General features: G+C 43.8%; 1 protein-coding gene across 4 annotated transcripts in view; it reads left to right on the forward strand.

The window, feature by feature from the left end:
• The window catches only part of ptprub (protein tyrosine phosphatase receptor type Ub), a 147,675-nt gene that overhangs the window by 94,856 nt on the left and 32,102 nt on the right, over positions 1–20,717 (forward strand). For all 4 annotated transcript variants that reach the window (XM_084026917.1, XM_084026918.1, XM_084026919.1 and 1 more), the window contains exons 7-12: positions 3,762–4,055; positions 9,244–9,561; positions 11,168–11,277; positions 13,379–13,580; positions 15,122–15,224; positions 15,311–15,584. In XM_084026917.1, coding sequence (XP_083883043.1) covers positions 3,762–4,055; positions 9,244–9,561; positions 11,168–11,277; positions 13,379–13,580; positions 15,122–15,224; positions 15,311–15,584 — 1,301 coding nt within the window. The remainder of the gene's footprint in view (positions 1–3,761; positions 4,056–9,243; positions 9,562–11,167; positions 11,278–13,378; positions 13,581–15,121; positions 15,225–15,310; positions 15,585–20,717) is intronic.

Genomic DNA, 20,717 nt, shown 5'->3' on the forward strand with positions numbered 1-20,717 from the left:
TTTCACTGGTTCATACTTTACTCAATATGGTGATAACTTCCATTTGGCAAAAAAGAAAAAAAAAATTACACATTTTTCACATGCACGTATACATATTATTATGTTACTGCAGTAACTTTGCTACTTATACAACAAGATATGGATGTAAACTGCAACTTAACAGTTTGGTGGAAGCGTACAACCCGGCAATCCTTCTATTTTTTAATCAAGACAAAGATGTTATTTATGGCACAGCTCACTCTGCAACACAAGTAGGTGTGATGGCCGTCTGCAAGTCAAGTCAGGAGCTGAGGCCGAGTCATTAAGGAGACCTTCATGAATCCCTTTCCACCTACTGCGCTGCTAAGAAGAGCCTCATCATCCCCTTAATGAGTTGGAAACGCTAATATCAAGTTTGTAGTTTGAATGCAGGAATCATGATGAAGCTCTCTTATTGCCCCTTAGAGGACGGCAAGATACTCACATAATGAATAAAATATTTTCATCGTTCTCCTCAAGGTACCGTTTGGCTCTGGCTTTTGTTGTAGCCCCATATTATGAGCTGAGCACATTTGAAAATGTGTGTTCAGGTATTTGCCCTAATTAATTAAACAGAGAGCGATGTTTAGTTTAGAGTGCTGCAGGTATGAGTCCTAAATCCTGGAAATTAGTTCGCTTTTTTTGCACTCCCGGTATCCTTGTCTGGAAGTCAGTGGGTTCTTTTTTCTTTTTGAATGGGATTTTTCATGAAATCCTTTAAATGAGCGAGCCATTTTTTATGCTTTCCTTTACAATATGAACTATGTCAATAAATCAGTAAACTTATTACGTGCCTTAAAAAAAGACTACAAAACACCATGTCGACTGGTCCACCGTTACAGCCCTTGCGCTCGCAATGTGTTCCGTCTTTCTGTCATTTGCATTTACACTTAAAAAATAATAAAAAGTGGTGTTGGGAAGAATCAACTTCTGCTCCACTTTCCAGACCCGGAGGTTGCCGCCTGCTTCCGTTTAGCATAAAAAAATATGCCATCAATGCAGCAATAGCTCTGTGTACAGAGAGAACCAAGAAAAAGGACAATTAATAATATCCATCCATTATCGATCACTGCTTATCCTGTTAAGGGTCGGGAGGACCGGAGCCGATCAGAGCTGACATTGGGTGAAGGCAGAGTACACCCTGGTCATTTGGACCAGTCTGTCACAGGGCTGACACATGCACATAAACAACCATTCACACTCACACTCACACCTAGAGTCACCAATGAATCGTATCCTGCAGGACTGTTGGAGGAAACGTGTTGGAGAGGGGAGAACATGCAAACAGGGCTAACCACCACACCTCCGTGCAGCCCCCATAATAATATACTGAGAAAAATAAAGGGAACAAAATAAATGCAGATAAAAAGTTAAAAGATCAAAAGAGTTTTGTGGTGTCAAAATAATCTCAGAATTATCCGCAAACAGTTTCTCGTTCCCCGAGAATCTCATAAAACACAAAGGCATGAAGAGAGATTTGTAAATCTGTATCTGTGACTATAAATAATCTATCATAAATTGTAATCATAATCAACGTAGCATTCTTCAAATTAAGTATATTTGTGATACTCCACCTATTTGTGTGGATTCTTTTGAGACTGTTTTACCAAAAAAGTTCAAATACATTTTTGATATAAAAATTGTACCTGTAAATCTGTTTGTTACTTGTATCGTCATTTGTAAAGAGAAAGAATATTTATTAATAATAATAATGGATTGAATTTGTAATGGCGCTTTTTTCAAGACACTCAAAGCGCTCTGACAGGGTTCCAGGTTCCGTTTATTCACACACAGTCATACTGGTGGTAAACTACGATAGTAGCCACAGCTGCCCTGGGGCAGACTGACGGAAGCGTGGCTGCCATTCAGCGCCTACGGCCCCTCCAACCACCACCTCAAACATACAGCAGTCATACACATTCGCACGAGGCAAGCTGGGTGAAGTGTCTTGCCCAAGGACACAACAAACATGACACAGTGACAAGGGCGGGGATCGAACCTCCGAACATTGGCCAACCCGCTCTGCCAACTGAGCCACAGTCGCCCCTATTTGGCTTCATAACATTCACAATCTAATCCTTCGCAAATAGCAAACTTTTTGAAAAATGCATTTGAAAATGAAAATGTATTCATGAATCTTAACGGACGCTGAGGATTCCTTTGAGACCGATTCGTCATACCGTTGTCTCACACAAAACTCGCAAGTAAATGGCAGTGCCAGCATTCTCCAATAGATGGCAGTAATGCAACATTCATGGACGCTAACCACTGAAGGGGGCTAGCACAAGTGTGCTGTAATTTATCGATTTTGTTCATGGTGTGCAAGTTCATCATGTGCCTTTATCTCATTATCTGCTTTTATAATGCTGCCAATTTGTGGCCATGTTGAAATGAAAAGGAGAAGTAAATCGCTTGATCGCATCAGTAACAGCTGATGATGGCAGCCGCCGGTACAGCCGGTCCAGCTGTGTGTGATGTGATGACGCTCACCCAGCCACGTCTCGTTTTCTTTTCAAAACGGCTTTGAGGTGATGAAGGCAGAGAAATTATGAATTATGTTCTAATTTTGCAGATCAGGAATATTGTATTGATACAATACAGGATATATTACACAAATAAAAAACAGATACAGATTTACGGATGCAAACCTTTCTACATTTATTTGTGCGTTTAGTTTTATGAGACACAAGTCATTTTATGAGTCACTTGCTTCCCTTAATTGCAGATTTTGTGTGAAATACAAGTCTCAAAAGAATCTACACAAGTCGGTGGAGAATCGCAAATATATTTCCTTTAAAAAATGCTATAGTGATGTACAAATTATGATATAAAAGTTGTATATTAGAGGTACAGATACTGTGTCTGTGAATATCTATGAGACTGTTTTGGCACCCTGAGTTGTTTTAAATGTGGCAACACTGGCAGCTTAGGCCTGAGTTTCATCATGGACGCAGTCATGGACAGCCCAAAGATGAGCCGCTGCAGGCTGAGTCGAGGCTAAAGGAAGCAGCACGCAGTGGAGGTGAGGCGCTGGTAATGTTGAAAGGAGCGCGCCATAAAAGACAGAGGCGCCTCTGCAGGATGAAGGATTAGTCACAGCCACAGATCTAACTCTGTTCTTTTCTCACGCTTTGTCCTCATTTCTTTTGCATTCCCTTCCCTCCCTCACACTGTTGCCCGTGTAATTGTTCAGTGGCTTGGATCTGCCAGTAAGTGACATTTGACCGGTGGGCTCTGGAATTAATCCTCAGTTTGGCAATCTTTTTCTCCGACGGTGATGCCGTCTCCTCTTTCATCATGGTTACCAGCTCTGAGGACAGAACACTCAGACAAAAAAAGAAGATGTACACCACTTAATCCTTCAGCGGCAAAGATCATAGGCATTCAATGCGCTGCATGCACAGCTGTTTATTCACTCACTACTTTGCTTAAGGTGTGTGCGAGCCTCTGAATGCCTTGTTAATAGGTATGACTAATCTGCTATTTGAACGCAGTTTGACCTGTTCACATCCTGCATCCTCCTGGGACTCATTTAAGACTCAAAGGGCTTTAAACACGCACTTATTTTCTCACTCTAAATAGGGAGAAAGCTGTTTGCAAAGAACTAATTAATACAATTAATACCATAATTTTGCCTCCCTAGACTATGCAGCAGTGCAACGAGTCTGCCAGCAAATGCTTTTTTAACAATACAAACTTGTGTGTGAACTGGAAAAAACACTGCTTTTCTTTTCCTCTGACAGTCCCTCCGTCCCCCATCGCTCCACCCCAGCTGCTCCGCGCCGGCTCCACTTACCTAATCATCCAGCTCAACACCAACTCTATCCTGGGAGATGGCCCCATTATCCGGAAGGAGATTGAGTACCGCGCCAGCCAGTCTCCGTGGTCCGAGGTGCACGGAGTCAACATGGTCACCTACAAGCTGTGGCACCTGGATCCCGACACGGAATATCACATCAGCGTGCTGCTGACTCGGCCCGGGGAGGGGGGAACCGGCCCACCCGGACCGCCTCTCGTGAGCAGGACCAAGTGTGCAGGTGAGCTTCTAAGTGAAGCATTGTGACTACTCAGGTTGCTAATTTTACTGAAGAGAAAAAAAGAAAAAAACTGAGAGGAATCCAATCATCTTGTGGACCCCTCAGACTCTTGTGGAGACCCTTGGGCTGGGAACTGCTGACCTAATGTATCTGAATTCCGGTCGTATAGCATCATTGAATTGCATGCCATGTTAGACGATATAGCTTTGAGCGTAAGTTCAGGCAAGCATAACACAACCATGTAACTGTCTTCATCTTGTTTATATAACAGAACGGTTTTTTTAACGCCTGACTCCAAAAATGAAACTGCTATCCGCCGGCCAGTAGCTGCTGCTGCTGATGCTGCTGCAATGCAAGCTGAAAAACACACCATACATTTGTTTTAAGCTGAATCAACTTTTCACTGATATATTTTATATGGCAGGGAATTGTAGTTGTATCTGTATCTTGTAGTTTTTGCAATGAAAACAGGATATAACAGTCTATTTGCTCTATTCCTGTTTGGGGTTTTGTCTCACCAAATAGGCAGAGATGATCCTCCGAAAGAACCCATTATACAGTGTGTAGTACTTAGGGGAATTACAGTGTGCACCGCGTCGGTGATGCAGAGTCCTGGATACGTGTGTGGAACACCTGGCTGTTTGGTAGAAACCACAAGCATGGAGCAGCAGGGTCATCAGTGCAGACAGGTTGCTGCTCTGTGATTTTCTAAATTACACAGGCTTAAACATTTTATCTAGATTAAAAATAATACTGATAAATATATCTTCTTTGCACTTAATTAATTAATTCCATGAAAGAACCGATGCCCGACGGCAACACACTGAAAACTTCAGAGAGTCTGGAATTAGGAAGCTGCATCTGTCACGATAATCTGCTAAAATTCAATCAGAGAGGAGCTGATAGACAAGTTCAGGCTCGGTCGCTGCATATATTTATCTCTGAAGAAAAGGCACATTCGCTATCACTGACGTTCTCTGAACTCGGGAGCTGAGGAGACTGAGAGGGAGACTATTTTGCTGCCAGCACGACAATATTGGTTTGACTGTTATTTAAAAGATAACAGCTGGCTGACTACAGTGGCTAGCCTAGAGCCGGCGTCGTCCTATATCTGCTGAAGGGGAGAGACATTTTCGGCACGTACAGTAAAAGGACAAGAATTTGGTGATGCTGATGAAGACATATCAGTCACAGTACAGAGATGCACACTGTACATGGTTTTAAAATAAATAATGATGGACATGCATTACTATGGCCAATATATGATTTCACATCACAACTAAGGATTATTCATTAATCTCCAGTTCTAAATGAATCAATTACTTTTTTAATTATTTCTGTAAATGTCAGAAAGTAAGGAAAATGATGAATTTCGAAATCTGAAGATATTCAGCTTGCCTTCTTATATGAACAAGAAATGCTACAAATCTGCACCTCTGACAACCTGGAACAAATGTTTTGGTTGCCATTTTTGTATGAAAAATGATAATATGAAATATATTCCCCTTAACTAAAGAAACAGCTTACATTCCAGTGCCATGCACATTTAACACAGGACAGATAGATGGGAATACCAGAGAGCCAGAGCCATGGTTACTGTTATATGCACACATATAACACAAAAATACTGTGTTGATGCAGAAGCTCAGGCGGAGATGCAGGCAGTCATTACAGCTGCTTGCATCTGCAATATGTCCGGGCGCTCAAAGGCACACGAAATGAAGAGCTTTGTGTTACCCAAAGGCAGTCTGTGGGTTTGAGTCTTCCATGGTCATCAGTCTTTTCTATGCCCAACGGCCTCTCCCTGCCACACACCATTCCTCACATATCTCCCTACCCTGCTTCTGTAGAGCTCCCTGGTCCCCCTCTCCAATGACATATTAAAGCCACTCTCCTTTCTCAACAGCCCAAGACACTCCCCATTCATCAGGGCGCCATGAGTGAGCTCGCTGCCCTCCCTCCCCCCGCCCGCTCCCTGCACACCCTGCCCCAACTCGAGAGGCACAGAGTATTCACAATGTTTTAAAAAAAAGTCTAAAAAGTAGAAAGCGAGAGAGGGAGGAGTGGAGGGCTGCGGTGTGGGAGAGAGGGTAGTTTTTCAAAGTGAGAGAGTGAAACGGTAAAAGAATGACTGTGCGAGAGGGGTATCACTGTGTCGGTGTCGGTGTTTGTGAAAGTCACTAAACTCAGCCATTTAATGATGTATTTACATTTCAACCACTGTGACATTAGCTCATTCAGCCATGTGTGGGATAAGTAATACCGCCGTGTTTGTCGAGCTGTTAAACAGGGCGTTTAGATGCAGCACCAGTTCACGGCAGAGGAAGAAGTGTAGGTGAAATTAATTTTCTCCTTCTGTCTTGTAGTTATACGTTAGGTAGCTGCAAAACTGTGAATGTTTTTTTGTTTTTTGTGACATCGGTGTTCACAGATCTTACCTGAGCGTATTGCTGTGTTACACACATTATAGTAAGCTGCAACACTGTTAACCTCCTTCACCTGGTGTATTTCACCTTCTTGACCCTGCAGGAAGCTGCAGATTTCCCAGTGGTCAACCTCCACACCATCTGGTCCAAGCGATCCCCTACCCACCCCCCATTCCACCTCTGAATCCAGCGTCCACAACCTCGCTGTTGACCTGATTACTCTTAAGCAGGAGAAAATTGATGGTGTTCAGGTTCTTCGGCCACTCCAGGGAGGCGCTACTTATCCAGTGAACAGAAGGGAAATTCAGAAATTTGGCGCCTTCGCCTGTATTTAGGTGGAAAGTGAATTTCCTCTCCGGAAGCCGTGACTAATCCCACTCTTCTGTGGTCATGCTGAATATTACCCCTCCTTCCCAAACATGTTGGCTAGCCGGCTAGCTGCCACACGTGCTCACGAGCTGTCCTCATGCGGGTGCTGTAAAACTAATGACCGTGAATGTGAACATGGTCTCTGCCTGGCTCCGATGGCCATCCAGGTGTGCTTGATGAGCCATTGCTGTGATTATCAGCACGGTGCATTAGCACAGCTTGAAGCCCCTGAGGTAAATCACTGAGGAGAGGCAGCATTTGTACTGCAGGTGGTCCCCGAACTACGTTAATGGGCTTCCACCTGCTGCTGGGTCACTGAACCTTCTGGAAAGCCCGTGCCCATGATGCTCTCGGTCTGTAACGGGGAGCCAACGCTAAAATTAGACACATTAGGAACACAAGTGCTTTGCCTTTCTTGGCATATCGTTCATCATGTCTCCCATTCTGAGCCAGAATTCCCTATTTGGGGTGCTTGGATTTATGTGCGCTCGTGTTTTTTTTGCTTGCACATGGGTTAAGGCGTGCACGTCTGCATCAATTTGGTTTTCCCATCTGACACAGTCAGTGTGGATCCCCTCAGAGGAGGCATGCAATCTAAGGCAACTCCGTCGTGTCCTGCTGCTGTCCCGTCTCGCAGTTGTAGGGGAGATAATAAACCAGGACCTGTCACATCTACTCTCACTTCCAATCTCCAAGGATCAACATGGTGCTCTGGGCTTTCGACCACGCCGAGGCGGCTGCAGTTTTCATGCCACGGGGTGCCGGAGAATGGGTGGCCGTGGCATACACACAAATAAGCCGAGGCGATGGGAAGGGGCCTGGCACAAATGTCCACTTTGAGCAAAAAGCCACAATGAGCACACTGTGGCCTCTCTGGCGGCACTTTCATCAACTCAGCGGTTAAATGCTTCTCTTTATTTAGCTCTCAGACTGTGGAGACTATCAATTGCACCATTAAGACAATCCTCAGTCACACTGAACAATGGGACATTAACATTTCTTGCCGGGTGCGGCGTACTACTTGGCGATCACTGTGCCCACCCATTTATCTGCCGTCACATTAGTTTGGATGAGGTTTCTGATCAATGCTCTGGACATATTTTAATGCCAGACAGCAAATTAAATAGAATCGGTGACTGCAGAAGCCTACAGCTCCAGATCATAAAATTTCACTTTAAAAGAATTGCTCCAACACAGGCAGTAATAAGTGTGAAAGAATCAAGCACAGGGCTGTTGTGCCTCAGCCCGTTGATGTATGTGTGTTTGAACACGTGTGCATGTGAAGTCGATCGAGAAGGGAGATGAAATGTCTGCGTATCTATGTGTTCTCCCGCAGTTCCTATCAAACCCATTTTCTTCGATCATTCTTGTTTTGGTGCATTAGCCCCTGCTCAGTGATGCATTAGCCGCTTAATTTAAGTTCCCCACACTAATCTGCGCTGCAGTGAGGATCCCACTGTGCCAGTCGTTGAAGGAATGGAGACCTTGGCCGGTAACCTCAAACTCCACTGATCTCTCCCTGTACCCCATATCTCTGCTGTCATTCCCTTCCTCCCGGGCCCATTACTCACCGCGCCCTATTAAAAGAATAAAGCAATACAATACATTATGTAGCATATTGCTTGACAAAAAGGAATTGACTGTGTTAATAATGGCCACTGATAAATGCCTCCATTGATGCTGAGGATGTCCTTGGCCCGACGCTTCTCTTTGGTTTCTCCGACGTCCTGAAACACTCGGCGGTCTGTGCTCCCGCGTATAGAGGCTCTCTGTATCTTCTCAGCCAGCCGTTGCATTGGAGCAGGATATCAAAGACAGAGCTGTTGTTCTTTGAGTCGGAGAAAGTCAAGGTTAACTTGGCAGTGGCCGTAATGAACCGGGGCACCCTTCTAAAAATACGATGGGCCAGCGCGATGACCCCGAAGTAAACGTGACCGGCGGAAGTGGACGCCCTTGTGAAGCAAACGGGCATATTTGTGTTGCGGAGTGAACCTCAGGGCGAAGAAGCATAACTACTTGGTAGTCAATTTACTCAGCGAACACAGAGGCGGAGACTGGTGGGAGTGCGACAGCAACCAACAGCCTGTCCAATTAATTAGCACAATTGGCACGAGTTCCTGCCGTGCCACGAGGGGACGTGGGTGTGTTGTGCTGGCAGCGAACTGTTGACCTCCACGCTACAGCGGAGCAATATGGCGGCATGCAGGAGGGGGACGAGTCCTGCTCATTTGCAGTGTGCCCTGTCTGAACTCAAGTATTTCACAAGGAAATTAAGTTACCTGTTTTTATTTTATAAAATGCAACATTGTGCCTGCAGGACTTCCCTAATGACATCTTTTTTTTGTCTCTGCTTTCTTTATTACTGAATTTCCTCTTCTTGTTTACCCTCCCAGAGCCGATGCGTGCGCTGCGGGGTCTCATGGGCACAGATATCCAGTCCAGGCAGTTGTCCCTACAGTGGGAGAACTTGGCGTTCAACTTGACACGCTGCCACACCTACTCAGTGTCGCTGTGCTACCGCTACACCACGGCAGGAGGCGGCGGAGGCCACAACACCACGGTGCGCGAGTGCCTAGCGGTGGACCACAACGCTTCACACTTCACGCTGCGTGATCTGCCACCCTACCACGGCATCCATGTCCGTCTGTCACTGGCCAACCCGGAGGGGAAGAAGGAGGGCAGAGAGGTCACCTTCCAGACCGAGGAGGACAGTAAGTCGCTGATAGCCGTTACAGGAAAGAGGACGGGGGAATCTGAAAATGTCATTACAAAAAAGTAAAGATTTGGAGAGAAATTATCACCTTAAACATTAATAAACACTCCAATTACCAGAATTATGTAAATCAAGCAAAATATAATGCAGTCTAATACGATGTCAAAGCAATAAAAACACAATTTAATGCGATGCAGTTCAACAGAAACACAATCTGCTGCCTCTAAAATGAACATAGAGTTGAATCGACACAAACAAACCCATTACAACCTTCATTAAGATAGGGCCGTTTGCACCACTTATAAACTCTTAATTCAGCCTTTTTACACAAAACCTTGTTTACTCATTGCTTTTTGCTCTTTTTCATTTTTAATTTAATGTAGAGAAGAAATTGGCAGTGCAATGTCTTATTGTTTTAAAATGCAGTTAAGAGGCCAAATGCACTTTACTTTCTTAACCTTTTAACAGAGAGAATTATGATCACATGGAGTCTTTTTTAGAAAGAGAGTGACGTCTTAAACATATACCAGAGTAGCTCAAATTGTTTAACTATTCTCACAGTAAATGGCAGACCAGAGACTATCCAGACATGAGACAACCAGAACTTTAACCAAATGTTCAGGTCGGTTGGTTTTGAGGTTTTTACAGTGTTTTTCAAGATCAATCAAGTGCGATACATGTGGATAAAATATACAAATTCATATATCAGTCTTGGTTCATATGTTGTAAATGTGCGCAGTATTTGAAAAACAAAAGTCTCCCTTTAATGCAGTAAAGAGAGGGGGTGACCATCTGACTGAGGCTGCATCAGCGTTACGGAAGATCTGCTTCATTTTCCACCAAAAATAACATAAAAGAGAAAACATTATATCTAAGTCTCTGGCAACCCTGAGATAGCATTGTGCACTTATTTCTTATCTCCTATTATTCCTTTGTGCTGCAGCATGGCAGCCGAGGGAGAAATCAATTCTGGCGTGAAAAAAACCCAAAACAAACACGCTTCTTCAGAAAGAGATATATACAGTATGGAGATGGAGGGAAAAGATCAAGAGAGTGAGAAAGGTTTTTTTCCCTGAAGTGATAAAAGATATATGTATACATACAGTGCATGTCAATTATGAGCACTTTTTCCAAAAGCCTTAATAAGCAACTCTGTCCTCCAGACTAACAAGAATAAAATAACCGTTGACTCAGCTGTTTGACTCTTGCTTTAGCCTCAGGCCTGAATCTCACATAACAGTCTTCGTCTGTGCAGCGCTCACACAGACCGCGGGGACGACGGCTTTAACCCAACGGCCCAAAAAAACCTCTTAACAGAGTCTTATGTTCAGGCATTGAAAGTCCTCTCACTGCCTTTCAAAAACTAGTGTCTGACATGTTTATCAATATTTATGTATTACAGCTGAAGACTATTAAATGATAATATCCTTCTTAGATTCCCATCCTCTAGTCTGTGTTGCTGTTGCATCATTGATGCCGTTCATAAATGAACTGTGTCTTTATCTGATGTTCTGTGCTCGCTGCTCTCCGCCCGTCTGAGTGTTTCAATGTGGTGCGTTGTTTATTCATTTAATACGAATGTTTGTTGTGATCGTCTCTTATAGTTCCTGGGGGCATCGCGCCAGAGTCGCTCACCTTCACCCCGCTGGACGACATGATCTTCCTCAAGTGGGAGGAGCCTGTCGAGCCCAATGGCCTGATCACCCAATACGAGGTGAGCCCTGATGTCCTGTTACTTTAAGAATAGTTTTTGTTAGTAGTTTAGTTGATCGCTTACTTGGATATATACCTAATTTAAACATATTTTTGTAAATATAATGTTATTAAAATCAATAAAGTGAATGGGGGCGGCTGAAGGGAGCAGAGCGGGTCATCTTTTAACTACCAGGTTGGCGGGTTGATCTCCGGCTCCTCATGTCCACATTTCCACATGCATCCTTGAGCGAGCAGCCCACTTCTCCTGCGTGGGATGGCTTAAATGCAGAGATCAATTTATATAAGTATGTACCTGCATGCACATGAAGTTTTTTAGGATTTAAGTTTAAGTGCCAACTCTTTCTTTGATAAGGAGTTCGGCTGCTGCTTCTGGACTGTAAACTTTGAATCCAATGAGGAGCAGGTCAGAGCCGCTAACGTTAGCCCAACGTACCCTGATATAGCAGCACCCAGAATCCTTATTATAATTATTATTCTCCTTATTATAATCCTGTTAGTATAGTTGTGTCCGTTGCAAAAATATCTTCCCCTTTATTTGATGAGGCATTTTCTTCCACTGCGACTTCAATTGGCACAATACAGTCATGCAATTAATCACTAAATCTCTCTGCTCCAATTCACATTCTTCCTCGCCCAGCCGTTTAACGGATGCTACGCGGTGCTGAGCCAAAATAGCCGCGATTCGGATACGATTTCACTGACCTTGTGCAAAGCGGCCTCGTGCTAGCAGTTAACACTGGTCTTGTGCCATTAATATAGAGCCCTGTGTCATTAATATATAACGCTCACGCTGTATGTTGAGCCGGATGATCATTTCGGATTTACTGTATACCCTCCGCCTGAGGCGAGCCGTCAGTGGGCCTGCCCACCTATCCTCCAGCTTTCTCTCCTTCGCCTCACTTGCAGCGTCGCCTCAAGGATATTATTAAATAGGATTTGCGGTTTGACATATATAGTGGAGGCTACACACGATTCTTTACCCTGTGGTGTGTTGATTTCTCTCAGCTGATGTTGAAAGCTTTACATGGAGCCGGAAAAATCCTCTTCATTTCTCCCTGATTAAACGTTTGACCACTCAGCCTGAACCCAACGGCCGCCGTGCTGTTCTGCAGGCCCGCCTCGCCGCTCGGTGCATCTTTTATGTCTGCCTTTGTAGAGGAAACACAGAGGTCTGTCTGTGTGTACCCGGCTGGATGGCTCATAATTCTATCTTCTCACTAAGGAGGCATGAGCAGACATTAAGCTCTTCTATTATAATCAGCAAAGCCTTTAGTTTGACTTGAGCGTCATCTCCTCTCTCTCTCTCTCTCTCTCTCTCTCTCTCTCTCTCTCTCTCTCTCTCTCTCTCTCTCTGTGTGTGTGTGTAGTCCATCCATACGAGCATATACAGTGAGTGTGTGTTGATTCCTTCATTGGAGTGGATCAGCTCTAATGTACTGTATATCTTAATACGCTCACCCTTGTCTGATTGCAGTAAGGTCAACTCATTTAGCTCGCCACTATTTCCAAGAGTATAAGTGGAAATTCTCCTGTGAGTACCGCGGAGGCAAGGGAGGTCACCTCTCGAGGAAGAAACTTTCTCAAATATTTCACTTTTAAAGGACACTCATAAGCAGCTAATCTTGAGTGTTCATAACAGTTTTTAAAGTCATAAACACGCAGCGCTATAGATATATATGTTAGAATTTGCTTCTTTTTTTTTAACCATCTTCAGTGGCCTTTATAATGCATAACTTAATCAGAAGAAATATTTACCACTCACAACTCTGTTGAAAAAGTGCAGGTTTCTTGCATGACTTTGACTTAACAGGGCCAATCAAGTCCTATTCATCCAAAACCTATGAACGTACTCCAACAATTAGCACATTGATTTACAGAAGCACATTAATTTCTGTGTGAAGTGAATCATATCCATCAAATATTGGCGTTCCTTTTTATGATGAAGCTGTTTGAGTTAATGACCTCTGCAGATCGGTATAAAACTCTAAAATGAACCTATCACTTGAAATTTGTTAGTGGTTAAAATAATGAAGCATAAATTAGGTGACTCAGATTTTTTTTTATGATATCATCCTGAGACCTATCGTGTTTTTCCACAGATAAGTTATCAGAGCATCGAGTCGTCCGATCCGGGCATCAACGTCCCGGGGCCGAGAAGAACCGTGTCCAAGCTGAAGAACGAGACCTACCACATGTTCTCCAACCTCCACCCGGGAACCACGTACCTCATCTCGGTCCGAGCTCGCACAGTCAAGGGCTTCGGGCAGACAGCCCTCACCGAAATCACCACCAACATCTCAGGTATTAGTGCCGCTAGACTGACGGAGCATGTGTGCCAGCGGTAGTGTGAAAGCTGCCGTAAAAAATTGTAAAATAGAAAATAGAAATGGGAAGCCTCTCCGTGTCGGGGCTGTGTCATCGCCGCCCATCGCTGATGCGCCATGCAGGTGCGACACTAGACTTCACCCACTGCGTGCTATAATTAGGATCCGTGGGGTTTTTTCTCTCTCTTCTGACCTCGGCATCTTCTTCTCTAGCAGAGAGGCAAAACTACAGCTCCCAGAGTGTTAGAGCTACTTTCCATGGCCTCCTCAAACGAGTGACACGCTGTCATCTCAGCATCCTCAGGACATAAATTAAGTAGTAGGAAGCAGACAAACACCACAGAGAGGTAACTGCTGTGTCTAAAGAGAGATGCAGTACATTCTCGGGACTGGATTGTCACTTCCGAGAGTCTCCGAGCTTATTACCGGTGATAGAAAACCAGCTTTGGTGTTTCTGTTTCCTCTTAATGATGCATTTGTGCTTGTTAAGGGATGGGATTACACCCCTTAGGAGCCAACAGCGCAGCCACTCCCACCCTTCCTCCCTCGCACATTTACCCACTCCTTCTGCCCCGTCTCTTTACGGAGAGGCCCCGGTTTGTTTAATTATAGATTTAGTGCACAATCACTGCTCAACTGGTTGTGTATCAGACGGAGGTCTGGCACTGAGCCAAGGCGGCGGATGGAGTCCAAAAAGTCTTTGCGGATCAGCCTCAACCTCCTCCACTGGCCCACGGTGCAGAACGTTCACTTACGCTGAGCGTCTCTCAAATCTGCACTGACAGCCAGCAAACACCGAACACCTTCAACGGCTACTACTGTCAGCATCTTCAAGCAATACCCACCGCAGAGCATCCGGCTACTACACATTTCCTCGACGTGTGCGCCGCCGTGGCCGACACACAGCCATCCGTCAAGCAGACTCCATCTGGCAGCCGGCATCAAACCCTCTTTTAGTTCTAAAAACCTCAACCAGACCTCTAATGTCAACAAATGCACATTCGGTTTCCCTCGATGTCTCACCTTAATTGACATCGGCTCTTTTTCAGCATTAGCGAACCGCTTTTTAATATGATAATCATTGATTCCTCATGAATAGTTTGCTCTCCGTCCTCTCACTAATTGACTACTGATATTAAAGAGAAATGTGGCGCCACATCTCCAGGGAAGGAGCGTGACTTTGGCCAAAAACCTTTCAAATGAGAAACCCGGTCAATTTGGCGTCACAGACATAACGTTTAATTGGACCTGTATCCAAGGGGGGAAGGGGCAGGGGGGATTCAACCGGTGTGCAGAATATGAGGTTGTGGGTATTGGACATATTAGCACTGAGAGAAATTTGGCTCTAAAAGGTCTGTCAGTTTCACAAGGTATTGAGGGGCTGAACACGTTTATGTGGAAGCAGAGTCCGTGTTAAAACTAAATTAAGGTTGGCTAAATGAACACTGGCTGAGTGTGTGTGTGTGTGTGTGTGTGTATGTGTGAGGACATAAATCCAGTGTATCTCTGTGTCCTCAGCTCCCACGTTTGATTACGGAGACATGCCGTCCCCCCTGAGCGAGACGGAGAGCACCATCACAGTCCTGCTGCGCCCCGCGCAAGGCCGAGGTGCACCCGTCAGGTGAGAGAATCATCTCAAACATACACAGTGGATGTTCTCTTCCACTAAACATACTTATTACAAGTGCACATCCGCTGTATGTCCAGCACGTACCAGGTGGTGGTCGAAGAGGAGATGGTGAAGAAGGTGAAGCGGGAGCTGGGGCTTCAGGACTGTTTCCCGCTGCCTATGTCCCACGGCGAGGCGCAGGCCCGGGGCACGCCGCACTACTACACGGCGGAGCTGCCGCCCAGCAGCCTCCCGCAGGCCAGTCCCTTCACCGTGGGCGACAATCACACCTACAGCGGCTACTGGAACAGCCCGTTGGACCCACGCAAGAGCTACCTTGTCTACTTCCAGGCTATGAGCAACTTCAGAGGGGTGAGTGACAGCAGAGATCCCTGTAGACATGAGCGAAAAGAACAGGTGTTGTTGATGTGGATCTGTATTTACTAATGCAGTGGTTGACACTGTAGGACCCTTGGCATTGTCTGGGCTCACAGCCCTTGAAAGAGTATTTGTGCTGTGAATGGGGCTGTCGGATGAACATATTGTGCTGGCAGTGCTAGCAAAGCTGTCATTAGCAGGAATTACCCAGAATCAACAACGTACTTCACGTCAATCTGCTTTTGTTTTCCCTGTTTTTCCAGTTCTGTCCTTTTCCGTTCCTATTTTGTCATTTTGTTCTCGTCCTCTTGGCCTTCATTCAGGCCATTCTTTAATGTCCCTATCTACTCTCCTTCTTTACGCTCTTGTCAGTGGAGTATTTTTTGAAAATAGTGAGTGCAGACCAAGGTTAATCAAGGTAAAGCTTTTGTGTCCACATAACAGGAACCCGTTGAATCCTGCTTGTTCAGGCCTTGCTAGTCGAAAGGCAGCACGTCATGTTACCATGTTTTGCCGCTTCTTTCCATTTCGCCGTTCTTGAGCACACAAAGCCCTCCAGTCTCCGGTCGTACCCGCAGGACGCCGTATTACCTTTCCAAATTCATTTACAGGAGGAGTTGCTACCTCGGTGAGGCAATTACTTAAAGATAATTAGACACAGGTGCAGATGATCAGAGGTAGAAAGCTGCCGCTTTAATCTTCACAGACTGGGGTAATGGAGCTGAAATCTGGTGCCGTAGGTAAGGCAGCTCTGTGTGCTTGCAGGCCGGGCTACTGGTCTGCTTGACTTTACGAGCCCTGTCTGTGGTTAAAGTCCTATGGACACCAGTAGGATCTTTTTCCAACCCGGTGGAGAAACACACAGAGGTAGTGCAGTGTGAGCACTTCACACAACTAGGCTACTAAGCATGGGATTAGATAGAGGGGGGGGCTGGCTTTACTGGCGGATGGGATTAGGTTTTGTTTTGCCTGGCAGGAGGCCAGCATCCATGACCCACAATGAGTGGAAACACAGTGCCAAATCACACAGCCAACTCTGTCCCCGGTCTTTCAAACACTGCTGCCTCCGCCTGAAAATACAGTAGCACTTGCTTTTCAAAATCTGGGCAAGTGAAACTTGAAGGCACAGAAACTTGATTTTCATGGCTGCACAAGATGTTTTAGTTAAAGAACAACGAAGTGTTCGCCTGCAAACCCAAAATGGCAGACTGTTTTATTCTAGGGCCAGTGTTTCAGACAATACACCTCTGCAATGCTAATGCTGTTGTGGGAGTGATGTTTTATCTTTTCTAAGCACTAGTTTTTTAATTGGAATGTGATTACATTAAGCAAGATCACGTGGAAATAAATTAAACGGCCAACTAAATAATAAAGTACGATGCTAATGCCTTCTTTTGCCTGTTGATTATATTATTAATATTTCAGAGTTATTAACATGTGTTTATGAGTCTTTTACAATCTCAAAGCTGATGCAAAGGCTTGCAGGCCTGGAAAGCTGGAATTGCATAATGTATTTGTGCTGTTTTGTATCTTTCCTTTGTGTTTTGTCTTTGTGTTTTGCTTATCCTCCATGTGCAATTATGCATTTTAGGCCTGTTGTTACATTTTAACAATGTGCTCCCTCGAAACACACAAAAAAGTCGGCCAAAAAAAGAGATTTTTAGCATTCTAAATGTGATTTTGTAGGGAAGCGTGAATTCATATTCATATACTGTCGGGTACTTTTATAGTAGTTTATGGATTATATACTGAAGAGGGAAACATAATTACCATATGCCCACTCACTGTGGGAAAGGGGGGGGGCTTTTATCTGCCTTTGAACTGAAGGACTGACATTGAAAGCAGTCACATATTGGATAAAACAATTGCTGATAAGAGTATCTGCTTATGGAAATAGCAATAAAGTTTTCATATTTGGCAATCATTTAAAGTATTTCCATTCTGAACACCTTATTAAAATATACATTGTCAACCGATTTATGTTATCATTTAATTGTACGGCGCATTAAATCAAAGCCGTGTTGTCCGTCTAAGTTCCTGTTTGTCTGGAATGTGTTTGTGCGGAGGTACGTTGCATCGTGTCTCGTACACCAGTGGCAGCAGTGGGAATAGTTGAACAGTATGTGGAGCCCATAATATTTGGCATTTACCCATGCTAATTATCTGGAGAGTGACTGTCAAGCCTCTCTAATTGCTTTGATGGATTCATCTAAAGAGGTACTTGAAAGACTGTGGATACAGACTGGAGCTTTGCAGGCCACTGCATAGTCATTTATAATATCTACACTTACATCTCCCAACTTCACACAAGCGCACACACACAAGCGCACACACACACACACTTTAAAACCTTGAGTGTGTGCTGTGGACGCCCTGCGTTGCATGCTGGCATTTGTGTGTTGTATTTAGAGCTGCCAGGAACCACCAGCCCCTCTGGCGTGACTGGCACAGCACGGCCAGACGTGTGATGCGTGGCCCACAATCTGGAGCAGGCCTATTAACTCTTCTGCTTTGACGGCATGCAACAATTTAGACGTTGATGTTACAAAATGTGCATTTTTCTCTTTTTCTGTACATTATTTAATGAAGTAAACATGCTCTGTCTTAATTTACCAAAGATTTTAATGATTAAATGACGTCTCCATATAAGATCCAGGTTCAGACGAATCTAAAAAAAAGTTTAGGGAAAAAGTGAATCTAGTCAGTCACCTTAAAAGCTCATAGTGTCATTTTTAAACAATTTGATTAATGATGATTAATTAAAGTGAACAGATAATCAGTAGCAATTGAGATAAATTCTATTAAACTGCAGAGCACTAATAAATATGAAAGGTGCTCAATAAGAAACTCACAGCATTTCTACCGCCCCTCAATGGCTCTCGACTTGGTGACGGCTGAACTGCCGTCTGAGCGCCGAGCAGCGGCCATTAGCGAGCCATGGCTCTCGACATGGAGCACGCTCACGTGCACTAGCATGAACTAAAAGGCACACGTGGCTTTAAAGAACAAGCTCAGATTACAACAGAGGGAGAGTGACTTCATTCACTTGCTATAATATTGTATAGAGAAATGTATATAGCAACATCACTACGTGAGTTGACTGCCAGCTTTTCATCCACTTCAAAATGTGTTACAACAAAAACGTGCCACAATATCAAAACACAGAATAAGCTATTTGTTTGTAAACCTTCTAGATACAAAAAGAAACATATTTAAAAAGGATTGGGCATAGTTTTGAGCTTTTATTTAAACTTATAACTTTTCACTCAGCAATGTCATTACTTCAATTTTTCCAACCATTCAATACTTTGGTTTATCACCAAATACCTTCCCATCAGCCTCAGCTTCACTTAGTTATGTTTTACTTTTTAATGCTACTTCTCAAATGACGGCATGCTATAATTGGTATTCATCGTAACCACATAGCAAGAACTGAGTGATGAATGAATAAGGAATGACCTGATAATAATAAATCAGAGACAGCAAGATTCTAATATTAACCACACTCCTCATACCACATGCGCGCACACACACACACACACACACACACACACACACACACACACACGCACACACACACACACACACACACACACACACACACACACACACACACACACACACACAAACACACACACACACAGAGACAATGTTGCAGCTGTAATAGTGGGGATCTTTTTTTACTGCTGGGTGTGAAATCCCCCCCTGGGATCAATCAAGTCTTAATCTTTTATAACACATCATCATTTATCTGTTGATTTACAACGTCGTATTAGGGCAACTGTGGGGGAGGGGAACAATATTCAGAGAAAAAAAGTCTTGCGCTGTTGATAGTTGTTGTTGATTAATTTTATATGGGCCAAATTGTCATCTTATGGATGTTTATTGATCGGTGGTATGGCTAAAATGCTAGTGCAACGTGTTTACTTCCTCTATCACTGCTATAATAACGTGAAATAATAACTAATAACAAATTTGCAACTTTTTTTTAATATGATAAAGAATCTTACCCCCTTCTCTCGCCTCCATTTCCTTTTGGCATATATTCACTTGTATAGCTGATATAAACAAGTTGGTGTTGCTATGATAACACGTGAAAGCTACTGCTAGCATTTACTCCACTTGCCCGATCAATAAACACCCATAAGATGACAATTTGGCCCATATAAAATTAACCAACTATAACCATCAACAGGCATCACCATAAGGACCTTAAGTCACACGTTGTGATGTCTTAATTAGAAAAATAAATGTGACATTCTCTGAATCTGCGGGGTTTTTTCAGGAAATGACAAGATGGTCTGTCTGACATGTTTGTTTTCAACCTTCGTCTGTATTTTCTCATCAAACCACCAATTTAAGAACTTGTTTAAGTGTTTGAAATGGATTTTCAATATTAGAAAAAGGCTATTAACTGGAGTTTGAGCAAAGTGCTCTTTGCTCATTTCCGAATGGGCAAATTTGCATAATTGTCCCATAATGCCTGAATTAGCATCTGTAAATCTTAATTTGATAATGCATGTCCTCCAAGATGTGGCAGGGCCGAATTGGATTACAGTCTTGGATCTCATTAGTGCTGTTTGACAAAGGTCCTTTTCATAATACTGAGATGTCATCAGTTGAAATTTGAATAAAATGAATTCCCTTTTCATATTGGTGCACTGGTCTGAATCCCTTCTCTTAATTATGCTCTCTCTCTCTTTCAACTCTCATATTTTCTCCTTCAGCGAGAATATCTAATCTCCTCCTCAAATACTTCAGCTCGGCTCTCCGATTTGAAACATTTTCGTTATCTCTTGTCATCATCAATAGGACTCTTAACTCTGAGGTAATTTGTTCTTTTAGTGTGAATCATTTTCCCCTGTAGTTCATCTGTGCCTCTGTCAGAAAATAAAATTATGCTTTTTTTTAAAAAAACGAGAGAAGAGTGGTGCAACCCCTCGTGTTTAGTCATTTGAACATTTAATCAGCAGAGAGAGGGGGAGTCAGCGCTGTGCTTCCAGATGTGGTCCTCACCTGTTTACTCTGCAACATCAGGTTTTACTGTTCATTCGCAGTGTGCTTTTTATCTGCCAGGGTGTTATTTTGCGATGTGAGATATATACGTGTGTGTCTCAGCTCGGTATA

Source organism: Eutrigla gurnardus, assembly GCF_963514095.1.
Source record: "Eutrigla gurnardus genome assembly, chromosome: 14".
In the NCBI taxonomy this organism is placed as follows: Eukaryota; Metazoa; Chordata; class Actinopteri; order Perciformes; family Triglidae; genus Eutrigla; species Eutrigla gurnardus.